Raw genomic sequence first — 16,982 nt, forward strand, 5'->3', positions numbered from 1 at the left:
TCACAAAAGACCAGCGTAACACGCATCACCCGCTCCACCTAGCAACAATTCGTCGAAAACTCCCTCACGCTCCAAATATCACCAGAAACCGCAGATGTGGACAGGACGACTGACAGATAACTGTGAAACGAAACAAAAAACAGGAGAAAATCTTAATAACGGAATTACAATCCAGACGACGAGCGCCCCCCTCCCCTTCAAAACGCGCGAAAAAGAAAAATAACGTCAGTCGAGGCTCATTAAAGATTCAGACCGACGAACTGAAACTGCAAACCTCGGCCCGCAAAAATGACAGATCGTCGCGCATCCGAACGAGAGGCAATTACACGTAAAGCAGAAGAGAGCGCAACATTTGAATACGAATCAAAGCCACTTTTCAATTATTCAGGGGGCGACGTCTGGTGACCAGGCGACGAACCACGTACTTACATGTGCACGCGGGGTTCGAGAGTGTCACGATGCGCAGCTTTAACTACGAGTTGATTGAGGGTGAAGTGAATTGAGAAAGGTAGGGAAAGGAGTGGCGGGAAAGGACCGATCGGTTGAGGAGGATGAAAGGGGAAGGAGTTTAATGAGAGTGATTCGTTGATTAGTGAAGGCGCGTTGCGTTTGTTCTTGCGTCAGGTTGTCACGCGAAAAATTTTCAGCAAGACTTCGAAACGAAATAATAGGCGTCGCCGTAGGTGTTTGTGGCGTCTGCCGCTGGGGGTAGTGCCGGATGATACCACGTAGCGCGTTACGTATTCGTGTGCTACTTTACAGTTTTCGAACTTGCGTGATTTATATTTAGGGAGCGATTTTTTCGAGTTAAACCCGATTCCGCCCGGTGATTCCCCCCGAACTGACCTCCGACCAATTCGGGTTAAACCCGATTTCTCCCCGAATTTCATTCACTATGAAATCTTCAAGTGACGTTTCCACTAAAAACGAACAAAGGTCGCCGCGTGTAACACGTGTAAGAATGGGGCACATACGTTCCCAGAAATACAATCATGTGTGTCAGCACTGTCTATGCATGCAGAAATCAGCACTGGCAAGTCACCCACACACACACAAAAAGAAGAAAAAGACAGATTAGGAAAAGTCTTAATATACAAAAGAAGAAACAAAACTACCCGATAACACCCAAAGGCACAATTATCGCCCGCCTTCTCCCAGAATTACAGATTTCAAACACCGCCCGATAGCCCCCCCCCCCCCCCCCCCTATATATTGGTTACCACGAGAACGGTCCTTACGGAAACTATATAAGGTGGCGTCGAGGTGGTTTCTCGATGGGCGGCAGACCAGTCCCCCCCTCTTCCAACACCTTAAGTACATCCAGTGTTAGTGCAATATGAATACATTATTTCTTTTATTTATTTGCAGGTTGAGAACAAAATCTTCTCGCAGACGGTCTCTGATGATCGACGATTATCTTTTATTGCACAGAGCTTATCAAATAGATTAGCAAAATGTCACGCGCGACGTTTCTTAATAACGTGTCGGTGGTGAATATTTTCAGAGATTTAAAAGTCAATAAAACTGTAATACCCATCCACGTATCGGGAAAAGTGGATCTGTTTTTTTTTAGCAAAATTTAAAAGAATTCTATTACAGTAACTCCAGAAAATGAAGCACTCTTTAGAATAAAGCTTTAATGTTCACAAACTTTCGTGCAGAACCTAACTTCATCAGGTGAAAACTTTGCACCTGATGAAGTACAGGTTCTGCACGAAAGTTTGTGAGTCAAAGTTTTATTCCGAAGAGTGCTACATTAGCTTGACTTATTGTGTTCTCACTACTACCTGACTGGACCGTGCATTTTTTTCCTTCATCGCCCAATAATTCTATTTCTGAATGACGGTTATGAGCCGTTCTCAAGCTCACTGCTTCTAACAGAATCAATCAATCGCAAAGTGAAGCCTAAATGAAGCCACCCTCACGTCGTCCGTAATAGTATAAGGGGCGGATATTAATAAAACGAATAAAAGGCAGTGCTACACCAGCGCACGTCACAAGAGGCGACACTTAACCGCACCACTCACGTCACCAACGAGGAAACAAAGAAAGAAATGGAGTAACTCACAAAGAAAGATGTCGGCCCTGATTTGTTAGTAGTCACTCCACGGCGCGCAGTGCACCGTTGCGTCGACTTCAATTAGTGTCTAATATACTCTAGGTTCGGACACCGTTTCCACTTTAGGCGACGAGAAGCCCAGTAATCAAAAACGCAAGTCATCCGCGAAAATTGCGGCCCATAAATTCTAGCGAGACCACGACGTGAATCACCTGTTACGGTTGAGCACGGGTACAAAATGACCGCTCTGGGCTAGCGGACTTTTGATGCTCACTTTTTTTTTCTTTTTATAGTAGCGTTATTACTGCTATTACTTTTCCTCGTACTTTTTGCTTGCCTTCTGCGGACGACTTGCGTGCCGAGTCTATAGACGCTCGCGCGCCTTCGTATGGCGAAACTGCTTCCCTAGCGGCGTGTTTCGAAATCAAACTGAATAAGGTTGCCTTCTGGGGTTGCGCGTCAATGAGGAATTTGACTTTGAGGCTGAGAGGGGAGGGGCAACTGCCCCCCCCCTCCAGCAGGCATAAATGGGCGCAAAAAAGACACCTTTCGGGAAGCAAGAATACGGGGGGGGGATTTCCCACTTATCCCCCCCCCCCGGATGCAAAAAGTTGACGCCGGTACTGTGTGAGTCCTTTCTCTCTGTAATGATAGATGTACGGCAACAACAATTACGAGAGCATCTCGTCAAGAAAGACACTAACACACATTCACCCTGGCCATATTACCTCTTCCATTTTCTTCCATTGCGTTCTCACGTTCGCAGAGAGACGACGTACAAGCCGGTGCAGAACTTGAAAGATTATTTATTTATTCATTTTTGCTAATTATTGTTCGGGCCTCTGCAATTGATGTTACAACAATTGCCTAATTAACACACGCAAGTTGGTGAATATACCCCATAAGGAAGCGCGAATATATTTTGTATAAACACAGATGGGACAATACAACAGTAACAAAATCTCTAAAACAGTGCTAAAAACAAATAAGGACGACACAGGACGGACGCACTGCTAGTGCACTTGCAGTGCGTCCGTCCTGTGTCGTCCTTATTTGCTTTTAGCACTGTTTTAGCGGTTTTTATTATGTGGGTCCAACAGTCCCAAACTGGTACTTTATTCAATGCAATAGCAACCTGGGCAATTGTAGCTACGTGCAATCAATGGTCGCACTTTTGAGTTGGATTTAACGTTTGTACATACTGCTCGAAATAGGCACTTTTTCATACATCTAGGCAAAAGCAGCCACATTGCAATAAAATTTTTGGGCACTTAGGCCAACTTTGGGCACTTAGGCCTTTGGGCACTTAGGCCTTTGGTCATATAGGCCAACAAAGCCTAGACCGCCAAAGAATAAATAAAAATGAAACACTACAATGGTTACTCAAGGTACGTGAATCAATTCCTGCATGCGTTAATTCAACTGAACTAAAATTAATTAACGCGTTAATTTATCGATTAAATATACGTTAATTCCACTGTACTAAAACTGGAAGAATTAAGATATTTTGATACATATTCCGCGTTAGCGCCGCGAAGCAACTCTGGCTGTGAACGGCGTACGGACGTGGAAAGAGGGCGTCAGGAAGGAGTGAGGGGGACAGGGGGAGTTAGTATGCGTCCTGGGCCGACTTCAGGGGGGAACTGTGCCGACATTAGTTTGGAAAGTCTGCCGCAACACCCGAGGAGAACCCCAGAAACCACAGCCGGTGGTAGGATTCGAACCCACCACCTCCTAGTCTTCAGAACGACTTTGGCGAACGAAAACTAGTTGCTCGAAGTATTGGACTAGGTCACTCACTACCCGGTAAGCTCTCTTGACGATGACTGAAAGAAAAAAAGATTTACCTAGATTTACCATGAAAACATGTTTGATATGATAAAGAGTCGCTGAGAGTAAGCCATGTTTTATTCATACAGCTTAAAGTATAGGTCGATGTGACAACCCTCCATACAATTCGTCCTAGGCACCTTTAAGGCTTAAAGATTTAATGATTACGCAATCGCAAGCCAAGGGAGAATGCGGAAGTTCAAATAGATGTGCATGGACTCCTGCAAGGTAAACTAAACAGTACTTGTAACGAAACTAACGAATCAAAACGAAAAAATAAAGAAGATTACTTGATAGCTAAACTATACGTTGGAAGACTATCAGGGTTGCCATTTCATCCAGTTCTTTTTCGCCCAATCCTGGTCATTCAAAAGGAACAGGGAAAGTTTTCACATTCTCGTTGGGCTCTCTCATGGTCTCAACATGATTTCAGAGTACCTTACACATGATTGCCGAATGCTTCAACGTCCGCTTCTACAGTAGTATTTTTTTTTTTTTTACAGTGCACTACCTTATCGTCGGTAAACCTGTATGTAATAGAGAGTACATGAAGCATTGTGTCACCAAAGTCGGTCCCTGCAGACGTTCGCAGGACCGCCACCAGAGCGGCGCTACACCCTTAAGTCGACCAGAAGTCGACCAGGTTGAACCGTATATAGATGCCTTATTTATAAAAGGAGATCGCTTTAAGTCTACTTGGCCGCGTAGCGTGAACAAATAAAATGAAAAAAAGTCATTCACTGAACGCGGAGAGTAGCAGAAACGCAAAGTATGCACAGTCACTTAATTCCCTTCGCTCACGGCAGACGGCGCTCGATAATGACGTCCGCTCCCGTATATCGCGAGCGAAAAATAATAAAAACGATATATATATATATATAAAATACATACACCATTTTCTTTTATTGAATTTCACTTTTTGGTTTCCCGTTGCCCGGTCCATTTTGACTCATGAGTTTCTTTCGATGTTTTTTATATCTATTGATAAGAAAAGACACGCAACGCCCAGATCGTTTTCCTGCACAATTTGGCAGAAATAAAAGCCGCACGCGATATTCAAACTGTAGTCGTAAAGATGAACGAGAGGCTCTTCAGAAAAGTGGCTTTATTTCATGCGACCTTTATGGGCTGGGAGTTTCATATAAATTACTCTAGGGCCGCCGCGGCGTGTCGGTTCGCTACGACACCAATTTTTATTGCGGTCTCTCTATCGGTCTTGTCATTATTGCATTATGCGGTCTTGTATATTCCGTGCAACGTTATTGCACTGATCGGTAAAATATATATATTTTTTTAATGAAATGGAAAGATGATGTACTACGCACTGTGTAAGTACTTTTTATTTGTATAACGCTATGGCTTGGGATGACAGAATTTGCAAAGGCTGAGGCATCAAAAATTAAACGTTAAAAACTTTTAATGGGAAAACGAGCTTTCGTGTGGAGTCCACACATCATCAGGTTTACAAGAGTACACAAACAGTGGATGCACATATACACGGTGTTTCACCTAAGGTGATAAAAAATTATAACCGACGACATACTCGCCGGAGGATTGTCTGACTCTCGGTATTTACTGGAAACTTTTGCCAGCATTGAGGAAGGCGTTGGACAATTTTTAATTGCGGTAAATTTATTTTTTCAATGTAACTTTGACAATTGCCAAGCGAACCTCACTTTTTTTTTTTTACAGAAATATGATGTCCTCCACCGATAACCGCAGACCCAACAAAAACTAAGCACAGTATCGAAACAGAAATAGTCGGAAAAATTTGTAAAAATTACGCTTTAGCTCCGCCTGCTTGATTTTCACAGAGAAGCGCGCGCGAAATCTGAAGTCTAGACAAGAAAGTGTCCCGGCCTTCATTTGTCTTGGCTTCTTTGTGATAAGACGGTTGTTTTGTTTTCTTTGTGATAAGTCGGTTGTCACCAGCATCAAGGTCAACGCAGCGCAAAGAAAGGTAAACCAAGAGGCAGGAACACTTCCTCTTCTCTCCGCAAATACCGTGCGCTTTTCTTTGCGGCAATCAAGCAGGCGGGGCTAAAGCCGAATTTTTACTAATTTTTTTTAGACCATTTCTGTTGCGATACTGTGCATCGTTTCGGTTGGGTGTATACTATGTGTAGGACTTCATATTTCTGTATAAAAAAATAAAAAAAAGTGAGGTTCGCTTGGCAATTTTCAAAGTTCAATTAAAAAAAATTATTTCCCGCAATTCGAAACAGCAAAAATGTGAAGAAAAAGACGGCATTTATGCATCAGAGTATGATGAACCCGGTATGCAGTGTCTTGAGAGTCTCACTTTCTGTACATTTTCTTTTCTTCTTTTTCGTATTTGTTTTGTGTATAAGGTCATATATACTTAGGGAGTGACTTTTTCGGGTTAAATCCCTTTCTCACATTCGGGGGGTAAAAATCGGGCGCTATTTTTAAATCTGTAATTCGGGGAGAAATCGGGCGATAATTGTGCCTTCGGGTGTTATCGGGTGTTTTTGTTTCTCCTCTTGTCTATTAAGTCCTTTCCTAATCTTTCTTTTTTGTTCTTCTGTTTCTTTTTTCTTTTTGCGAGATCGTGACCTTCCAGCGGTAATCCCCGAAGGCATAGACAGTGTTGACACACCTGGGTGCATTGCTTGGAAAGTAAGTGACCCATTCGTACATGTGTTACACGTGGCGACCTTTGTTCGTCTTCAGTGGAAACGTCACTTGAGGATTTAATAGTGACTGGAATTCGGGGAGAAATCGGGTTTAACCCGAATTGGTCGGAGGTCAGTTCGGGGGAGAAATAACCGGGCGGAATCGGTTTTAACCCGAAAAAGTCACTCCCTATACTTTTGTGCTATGTACCTGTTGTGTACACCGTCGTGTACTTGCATAATCCCCGCTTACGTAATACATTCGGTCCTCAATAAATGAAACAAATGAACATATACTCAAGAAAGAAATATAACTCAAACCAGCATGTTCCTAAGTTTGGGGAAGACTGAGAACGAACCACACGCACAGAACTCAGACCAGCAAATAATTTTAATTGACTGTGAATTCATAGGGAAAGAATGTGTAAAAGGGTAAGGGGGAGTTCAACCAAAGGCATGCTAATGCGTGGGGGTGTTGTTGCAATCAATGCAGCTTCAGGGATTAATCTCCGTCTCGTGTCTCTCACATAACGAATGCAAAGAGTCTTATCAAAGATCGGAACACAATCTGGGCAACTTGCAACGCGCTTCGCCAATTCTGAGCTCGAATCTCTATTTTTCACGGCACGAGAATGCTCTCTTGGGCGATTTGCTACGCGGGTTTGTTCTATATATCGTATATATCCTATATCGGTTCCGGTTTGTCATATATATATAAAGCAATCACGGAACAGGAAACATGCTGAGTGCCATTCTGAGAACCTACGTGTGTCGTCTTCTGTGTCCGTGTCTCTCGGTTTTCTTCATGGATCTATACCAGCTAGCCTGCACCCTTTCCCTTGTTTCTTTAATGCTGAGTGACTTTCAAGTATTATGGCTATTGCGCTGTTGTGGACGGATTGCGCGGCGACGGTCATTCGCACTGGATGTTATTACGCCAGAGAGAGAGAGATAAAGCCGGCCAGGACAAACCACAAATAAAATTCGCCAGCCGCCCAATCAGAAAACATCCCCCTCCCACTAAGTTGGGAACACTGGCCACGGGTCACAAACAGAGGGACAACCTACTTCCGGTGTAGCGAAATCCTGGTTCACAGTTCTAGCCCTGGCTAGCCCCAAGCGCGATGAACGCACTATTTTCCGCGGCGGACGTAGAACAGTCGGCTGTATACAAATCAGGGACAAGATTTATTTCGAAGCGTTTATTCTTCAAAGTTTATTTTTCGGAGTTTATTTCGACAACATGGATTTTCTCATGAGTTATATTGAACAGTTTATTTTGAAAGTTGGATCTTTAAGAGATTTATTTTTGAACGTTTTATTTTTACATGATTTATTTTTGAACGTTTTATTTTTACATGATTTATTTCGGCGTCATCCCCTGACCGCGAGAGTTTTGCGAGCTGCTGAGTTTGTGTATCATGTCGTGTGGCGTATGTCATATGTGTCATGTCTGTATGTGGTGTTGTGTGGTCTCTCTCGTGTGGTGTTGTGTATGTGGTGTCTAGGTATGCATTCTGTATGAGAAGCAATTAGAAGTAAGACGAATGTCTAATGCTAACGCACTGTCGTCGCATTAATTACAAAGTTTAAAATTTCTTACTGCTCCACCTTGCATATCACATCATACTTAGACCGATACCTCATATATGCACTTCGTGGAAATTAAGCGAAGCACTCACCTCCCTTTCGCGTTTCATTTTGGCTTCAATGGTATGGCGTCAGAAGACCTCGTTGTAGCCCTGTAAAGAAATGAGATATTAGGCTTGTTGCGTACCATTCATTTGTATAACGTGGTACTATAGCAAACTCACGGCGAAAAGGAATTGTTAAAGTACATGATCACTGCCTTACCACTAATAACTGGTCAACAACAACAACAAATAAATCGTGACTATGACCTGGTCAACGCTGCACGTAGGCAACTAAAGTGATCGTTCTTTCTCTCTCTCTCTCTCTCTTTCGCGTGAAAAAAACTCTTCCCCGTTCCCCAGAATACTACAGATTAAGATGCGCAACTTGGAGTAGCTTTCTTGCGTCACGTGCTTAACGTCATGTCTTCAAGTACACTGCTAATCGTGGGGAATTTCCTACGACGCAGCAACAAGGTACTCCGTAGCAGACGACAGGAAAACACTCTAAAGGTGTCATCTGCTAAGTGTCGTCTGCTAAGTGCGCAATACGCCATGCACTCCCGATATTCCGGCACCGCGCGAGTGCTCAACATAACACGGGACGGAACTTCTGTTCCGCGAGCAGCGTTTTCGCTTTCTCATCCACTAGAATCTTCCGTGAGGACGTCATACGTCTGAATACACTGATACTGTAAAACCGTTTTAATTTCGCGGCCCCAGTTTTTCGCGAATCGGGCACCGAGGGCGCATGTTCACGGCCATTAAATTTCCTGAATTATGCGTGCTAGAATTTTTGACTCGATGTATTTGCTTCGTGATAAGTCCAGCCCCGTCGGCGTTGGGGTAGTGGGCTACAACTCAGACGGCGGCAGATTTCCCCATTCATCGTCATCAGCGTATTTGTTATCGTTGTTCGTAATAAGCCCGAGAATGCTCGCAGCGTATTTGTTAAACGCTCATAATGCTCACTGGTAAGCTGTGAAATTTTTAACCAGCCGTGAAAACAAAGTGCGCAAATTGTGAGATTGTAGCATAGTTTTTGGTATAGGGACGTGCCAACCGAACCCGTGAATCCTCGAATCCTATAGGCATGGATTCGAGATTCGGGAATCCCGAATCCCAGTGCTCAAAACGGCGAATCGAATCTTTCGAATCCACCAACCACGTTTCTTTGTTTCTTTTTAAAATTGGCTCCTGCGGAGTCAGCCGAAAACCTGATTGGCCGGCGGATATTTTCTTGTATGTTTGTTTACACTGCTCTGGATTGAAAGAGTTCAGGCAGGACCTCTTACATTACAAGTTTAAAAGCAGCACGGTTTTGCTTTTTGGTTGTTTCTTAGTTTTACGGAAACAATTCAGATTCGAGAATTTATGTCTTTCCTGTAGTCGATGAACAACACGTTAAATAAATTGCATGTAAGACGAAATATATGGGTATGTTTTCTCCTGAAAGTGAACTATTATTCAATTTGCTTTTCATAAAGCAAATATATCATATTCTGCTTCAAAATACTTTTCTGAAGAAGTGTTTTTCCCTGGCTTTTTAATTTTTTTTTTTAAAGACAGCATTCGAAAGATTCGCGATTGGTGGATTCGCAGAACCTTCCTTGGATTCGGATTCGGAAAATTCTGGATTCGTCCCATCTCTTGTTTTTGGAATTTTTATGGAAAATTTCGCGTGCCATTTTCGTGCGTGAAATTCTCGAATATTAAGGGCTCAAGAACTTTACGGGTTTTTACTACAGTGACACCTTCCTGTACGTTTAGCATCCGCCATTTGTTATTCACTTGGCGCCTTAAAAACACCTTTCCGAGCCTCCTTTTCAGGAGCCAATTTCTCCAGAGTCTCGCAGATGTATCACCCCTATATAGGAAGACCGTATAGTTGGGCGCCAATGTGTTAAATGTTGATATTTAGAAATGCGTGTAATGAACATCACCCGTTTACTTTAGTCACCACATCTACTGAATGAAGCGACAATGAAGAAATTCTCTTCTCTGTCTCTCATTTATTCTGTTTCCATTCCGTTGCAAAGCGGCGAGTTTTGTGTAATTTCCCTTTCTTTCCCTTTCTTAATAACGCGTCGTGGAGTAGCCAGTCCCGAGTGACTCGAGACTAACATCTCCATTTTTTTCTTTTAAAAATCAATCAATCAATTTCTTCGCAGAGTACAGAGGTTGAAAGGGTTTCGTGTAAAAGAAAAGAGCGGCTTGCTGTTGCCTGGCTTATTCCGCGTCTTTAGGGATATGGGAGATATATAGCTAGGGTTCCGCGTTTTCCGTTTTTATCTTTTGGGCGGATTCGACGGATTTGGGATTTTTCGGTGTTTATTGATGTTCACGAAACGGGCGTTTTTCGATGTTTTTCCTGGCGTGTACATGGTTTACCCGACAGTGATTGGCGAATCGAAATCACAACGTAATTTCCGCACGACACTCATTCAACGTGGCGTTGTGCGCTGCGGTGGCGTTTTACGGCTAACGAAGAAGTAAACGGACATTTTTCACAACCGCCGTATTTCTGTATGGTTTTCTCATCTGCATCGACAACTTGCTGGGCACGTGCAGCAATTTATCTCTGTCATCGTTCGTGGAATATCCCTCTGTATTCGGTGTTTTTCGATTAAAAGGGAATCGGAGGGAAAATTTACCCGGCGTATGTTTTTCGGTTAAAACCGAAAACACGGAACCCTAGATATAGGACAAGAAAGAAATTACGAAAATCAGAGATCCAAGCTCGGGGTGGTGGCACCGCAGAGTAGGTACTTAAGTAGTCCCTTCAGTAATTTTTTGGAGTTCAGTGAACCCTCGTTATTATGACCATGGTCGTTCCCGAAAAGTTTGGTCATAATGCGGAATTGTCATATTAACGGGGGGGGGGGGATTTGCACAGGTTTCACTGCACTGTCCTCCAGGAGTGTGGTCGTAAAGCGCGTATGTCAGATTATCGGGGGTCATATTAACGAGGCTTCACTGTACTCTTATTTCAACCGCTGAGTAATACTTTCTACTTTACTTGAAGTACATCTTGCTGTACTCTCCGTTGAAGTACCTGTTGAAGTATCTTTCTGTGAGCCTTCCTAGCTCGCTGCACGACAGCTGGCACTGCATCCGACCCGCCACCATGATGTACGTTGTGAACATGATGTTCACAAGCATTCACAACACTGCGCCTCTTAGAGCCAGTTCACAATCCGATCAGAGCCGACAAAGCGGTACGCTACAACATGTCCCTTCATGTTGTTTGATAGATTTGCATTTGAATGCATGTATGTGTGCATGTTAGACTCGGTGAGAGCTGAAAGGCGTGATATAAAAAACATGTTTTAAAGAAGTCCTACTCAAAGTACATTTCTCACTGCGTTATATTATTAAAGTATTATAAATGTAGGACTTTTTACTGTACTTAAAGTAGATATTACTGCAAGTACTTAGTACTTTACTTGAAGTACTTTTAATTCTACTTTGGCCATCGCTGATAGCATATTCATACCTAATCACATTTAAAACGGCAGTGAACGGCTGGAACCAAGAAGATCAAGCAACACTACAGAGCAATATCGACAGCAAGGCGATTGGACTACCCTCTCCCCACTTATCCCATCTCTCTCCATACCAATTTAGAGTTATCAATGTTGCTCTTGATATGGTCAAAGGCTATTGTCAGAAGAAGAAAAAAAACAATAACGAGAAATACTGAAGAAAGGATATCCAACGGGAAACAAAAATGACGGAAATATACCTCGATGAAGCTATATCTGAAGCACGAATCATTCATCACAATAGACGTAATGGGTTGTTCTGTGGAAAGATTGTAATGGGACACGTTCAGTACTCAGGGAATAAGATATTAGAAAGAGCAAGAAAAAGAATACTTTAATAAATTGGCATAAGAAATACATTTCTGCTTTTCCCTTCCGCTGTAGGGGTTTCCGTATAGCAAAAATATCTCCTTGACCGGAGCAAGAACAGGCTGTACAGTGTTACTCTGTGTAAGATTCGTAATTGATTCGTAAGAATTGCGAAATATTCGGCTGAGAAATGTTGGGCAAAAATTTGATGTTTCCAGGTAGTAGACATATCAAATGCCAATGAAAATTTGTGGCTTTACTCGCGAGACATTATGTACAATTATATAATAAAAACACAGATAAAATAAATACATAACGATTACACGAAAAACCGAGAATAACATTCATATTCCACAATAGTGTAGCATTGATACTTCTGATGCTTGCCCTGCAATCTAGGCAGATGAAACCAGCCCAGGCAACAGGCTGTCCCCCCACTCCTTGCTTTATCCTTCCTGCTGTCCTCTCTCCATCTGTCCACGTCCGCACGCCGCTCATAGCCACAGTTGCTTCGTGGCGCAAACGCGGAATAAAAAAAAGGCATATGTCGCTGGAATTGAGCGGAATTGAGCTCGAATTGCAGCGCTTCAAATCGCCGCACCGTGTACCACATCAAAATAGAAGCCCAGGTAATATTTTGTGATCCGAAAAGCTCCGCAGCAGAAATACCGATACTTCCCGGTTCATTTGCCATTCTTCACCTTCGTCGGCTTTGAACTAAGTACCTACTCTATTATAGCTCGTAAGTAAACCGCTCTAAGCTTCTAAAAAAAGTGCTTGCTGTCTTTTCAACTGGAGACAAAAAGGCTCAATAGGCAAAATACTTGCATAAATGCCGTCAGGGAGCATAACACACTTCCACATATTTTCGAACACCCCACCCCCACCCTTCCCGTAAAACTTCATAGTTTCAGATTCGCCAATACCGAGAGCTCTGGCGTCTGTCTCCGCTGTCCGTCTCACGTTGGAAGACTGCAAGCGGCTGTGGTGACGGGACAGAAGTCCACCTGCGAGAAGCAATGTTGCCAGAGGCGTAGCAGATTGGACACCTCATGACGTCATACTTCCTAAAACTAGAAATTAATTTTGCTATACTTCAGCCCCGCATAAATGAACATTATCTCGGGAGATTAGGGGAGGAGGTATGATCTGCTTTGGGTGTCGTACACATAGGTACAAACGGTTCTTACTAGGAATTGAATTAAAAATGTGTGATACACACATTAATTAAACACAGATGTACTGTGTTTAATAAATACACAGCATACCTTCTCCGCCAGCTCCGTTACTGCCTACTGGTTTGGCGTACCTCCCCGAAATTTCCTTTGATAAACCTATTATAGTGGTTCATAAGCTGTTCAGAAAAAGTTATTGCGTATTTTAGAAAATGTACATTCTCGTGATACGACCCAGGTTCTTTTTTTTTCTCGAAAAACATAGCATATTGAAAATACATAACCTATATAGCTACAGGTTCACATAGAGTTGCGATTAAAAATAACATGACCGAATTTTTGGACATGGCAAGCATACAGCTTTCGAATCATGTCTATACATATAGTCACCCTTTAAAATAGAAACATCCACAATGTAGAACGTCCTACGGCTTCCACACTATTCTCTCTTTGCAGTGACCTGTTGTTTCTGATGACATTGGTGTATTTTCCAATTTGTAAACAATCTGTTTTGTCGCTGCAGTGTGTGTGTGTGAGTGGGGGGGGGGGGCTGAGGCCTTTGTCAAGCCCTTTTGGACGTCTTGTCCTGGTCTCCCTCGCAAAGGTGTTAATCAATTAATAAATAAAATCAAGAAAACAGTGTCAGACACGTATAGCCTGCAGTGACACAAATTCGGTAGGATTCTGCAGACAGGACAATTAACGAATAATAATAATAATAATAATAATATAACGAATAACTTCTTCCACACTTCATTTCCTGTCGCACCGTGTGTAACCGACACCGCATGTTTTCATCGAGCGCGCCACAAAACGCACCGAAGTCGTTTCTCCATTTCATTTTAACCTCCTCTCCCTTCTGTCTGTATACACACTCGGAAACGTAAGCGACCAGATGAATTATTCTTCCTACCCGGTTTATCTATCTTTTGTTGCGTGTGTTCAACGAAAACAAAAAAAAAAGGGGGAAAGAGATAAAAGACAATTTATGACCGCGCCACTTGAACTGTAGTAGCCGACGAATGCTCCAATAAAATGGAGCCCGGCTCCAAATGCAAATGGCATATATATAGTTATTCTTTTTAAGAGAGGGAATGGGAAGTCTTCCTCTCATGAAGCGATCCGTTGTCGATGTTTGTACAATCGTGCTGTATGCGTAGATGATAAATGCGTTTCGTTTCGTGGAGATACGGGGAGAAGGACGACGAAAGTGAGTTAGGTGAGTTGTCAGATTACTTCAACCGGCTCTCTGCGTATAGATGGTATGAGCGTGCACATAGTGTGTATGCGGGTGTACTACCTCACTATCGCCCAATAGAATTGTAACTTTACGTGCGTATGTACTTGTAAAGAGTATAGATATAGGGCCCTGTGTTTTCGGGTTTTATGTTTTTGAAAATCGGTGGGGTAAAAACCGGGTGTGATCTCAAGGGCCGTAAAACAGGGTAAAATCGGGCAATATCGGGTGGAAGAGAAGATTTTCGGGTGGAAAACAAAAAAGGCATGTCGCATGTACTCCGCCCCGCGCTTCTTGGTTGCGTCCGTTTATACAACTTGCGCGACCCGCGAGTCGGAGTCGTGACGTAAGAGAGTCATCGTACGTCATCGACTGCAGCGACCCACGTCGACAGGAGAGTCGCTGGGAGTCGACCCTGAGCTGTTGAATCCTCGAATTTTAGAACAAGAGTAACTGCCACTGGGATGACGTCACGCGCCGCGACATTGTTGTCCACCAGGGGTCGGCTCTCTCGGCTCTCGAATAGGGTGCACGAATGGACCTTTTAATGCGGTAGCATTAGGAGTGTCAAAGTGGAAAAAGCTGTGTGTGTGTGTGTGTGTGTGTGTGCGCGCGTGCGTGCGTGCGTGCGTGTGCGCGTAGATGGTGAAGCTTCAGTGAGGCAGAGGTATAAGAGGAGATGTGTAAATGTAAATGAAGGTAAATAATATGAAATAGAAGTAGTTGAACGTAATTAAAGGTAATTAGAGGTACTTAAATGTAATTAAAGCAAGAAGGTTGAGTTTAAAGGTAATGATTGTAAGATATATGTTATTAAGAGAAAGATTAAACCAAATTAAAGGTTACCGGAGGTAATCAAATGTAATTAAAGATAATTAACATCAATTAAAGATAAATTGAGAGTAATCGAAGCAAGTAAACGTAATTAAAGCGAATTAAATGAAATTCAAGATTACCTGAGGTAACCGGCGGTTACCTTCGCTAATTAAGGGGTAACTGAAAGTAATCGAGGCCAAGGTTAATTAAATGGACTTACATATAGTAATGGACCTTTTTTCACGACGGCTTATGCGCGTGACCTTGAGGCGCCGGAGAGGGTTATCCTCGTCGTCATTAGATGGCGCAGTATGGGGACGACAGAAGTGGGGACCAGTGGGGAGACCGCACGAACGGCGCGAGCTCGTCGATTCCACTCCTCACCGGTTTTGACCCTTTGTGCCACCCACGTTGATTTGTTTTGACGCGCTCCGAGCGTGGTTCGCTGGAGAGCCGCTAGGTTACGACGCGTATGTGAAATAGGTGCATTGAAAGTGTCGAACCGGAAGGAAAGTATAGACCGGAGGTGGACAACCGGAAATCAGTTAGACCGGAGGTGAACAACCGGAAGTGAATACCTGAAGTCTAGTATAGACGGAAGTGGACAACCTGAAGTCACGTTAGACCGGAAGTTGACAACCGGAAGTCGGGTTTAGACCGGAAGTGGACAATCGGAAGCTGAGTTTAGACCAGAAAAGGCACTTAATGCTAACGCATTTCTCTTGCATTTACCGCTAAATCGCCGCTGAATTTTTTTACATTCGCGTCGTATCCTAGCGACTCTCAAGCGAACCACCCTCGGCGCGCCCAAACCAAACCCACGTGGGTAACATAAAGGACAAAACCGGTCTTGGAGTGCGGCTGATGAGTTCTCGCGTTGTCCCCACTGATCCCCATTCCTGTCGTCCCCATCGAGCGCCATCTATTGCACACGGAGATAACCTTGTCCGGATAACCCAAGATCATCGGCGCCGCAGCGCATGCGCATAAGCAGTTGCGAAAAAGATCCATTGCTCGAGTCCAATAAACGAACGTACCCATTGACGCATCGACGCTAGTTAGAACAGAGACATCGATGCAGTTGTCACACCTACGTTACACGATGTCACCACCGCCCTCGTAAGAACTGCTCGGGAAGGTCCGCCACTCGCGATGGGAAAGGGGGCGGACAGCGAGGGGGAAAGGCTGCGGTTGCGTGACTGTTACGTGGTCTAGGAGTGTGGTCCCTGGTTTACGGGAGAGAGAGGTAGGAAGCGAGGCGACAGGTGCTAAACCAGAACTGTCACGTTACGTGGGAGTGAGCGTGCGATCAGGTGGTGCTGTTGCTTATCGCCTCAAAGCCACGCTACAAATCCTGCAAAATACCCGAAGAGAGAAAGAGAGGCATGAACTACCTAAGGGCTCCATGAATTACACCAGGCCTGCAAGCTTCACGGTTCTCACATTGAAAGCTTGTGTCAAACCTAGTTTACCTAGGTTCACTACATATAGCCCAAAATAGTGGCGATGTCGTTGGATGGCGTAAAGTGTAAAATGCGACAATATGTCTCAGAGTAACAAAAGCAGTTTATGGCACGCATCTTGAAGAATCAGATACTAGAAATTATTTTAATATCTGCGGATTCTCAAACGTGCGTACAACAAAAGAATACCGAGTACGGTAGTACTCGCAGCTGAAATACCGCGACGGCTGTGTGGCTAGTGGGCAGACTTTAACACGATTCTTTCTTTGTGTTTGAGAGTT

The 16,982-nt window shown here is 43.6% G+C and overlaps 1 protein-coding gene across 5 annotated transcripts in view; it reads right to left on the reverse strand.

Moving 5' to 3' along the window:
- The window catches only part of LOC135391155 (uncharacterized), a 247,571-nt gene that overhangs the window by 75,268 nt on the left and 155,321 nt on the right, over positions 1-16,982 (reverse strand). For all 5 annotated transcript variants that reach the window (XM_064621280.1, XM_064621277.1, XM_064621276.1 and 2 more), the window contains one exon: positions 8,208-8,267. In XM_064621280.1, coding sequence (XP_064477350.1) covers positions 8,208-8,225 — 18 coding nt within the window. In that variant the 5' untranslated portion in view covers positions 8,226-8,267. The remainder of the gene's footprint in view (positions 1-8,207; positions 8,268-16,982) is intronic.

The sequence above is a fragment of the Ornithodoros turicata genome, chromosome 4 (assembly GCF_037126465.1).
Source record: "Ornithodoros turicata isolate Travis chromosome 4, ASM3712646v1, whole genome shotgun sequence".
Classification (NCBI taxonomy): Eukaryota; Metazoa; Arthropoda; class Arachnida; order Ixodida; family Argasidae; genus Ornithodoros; species Ornithodoros turicata.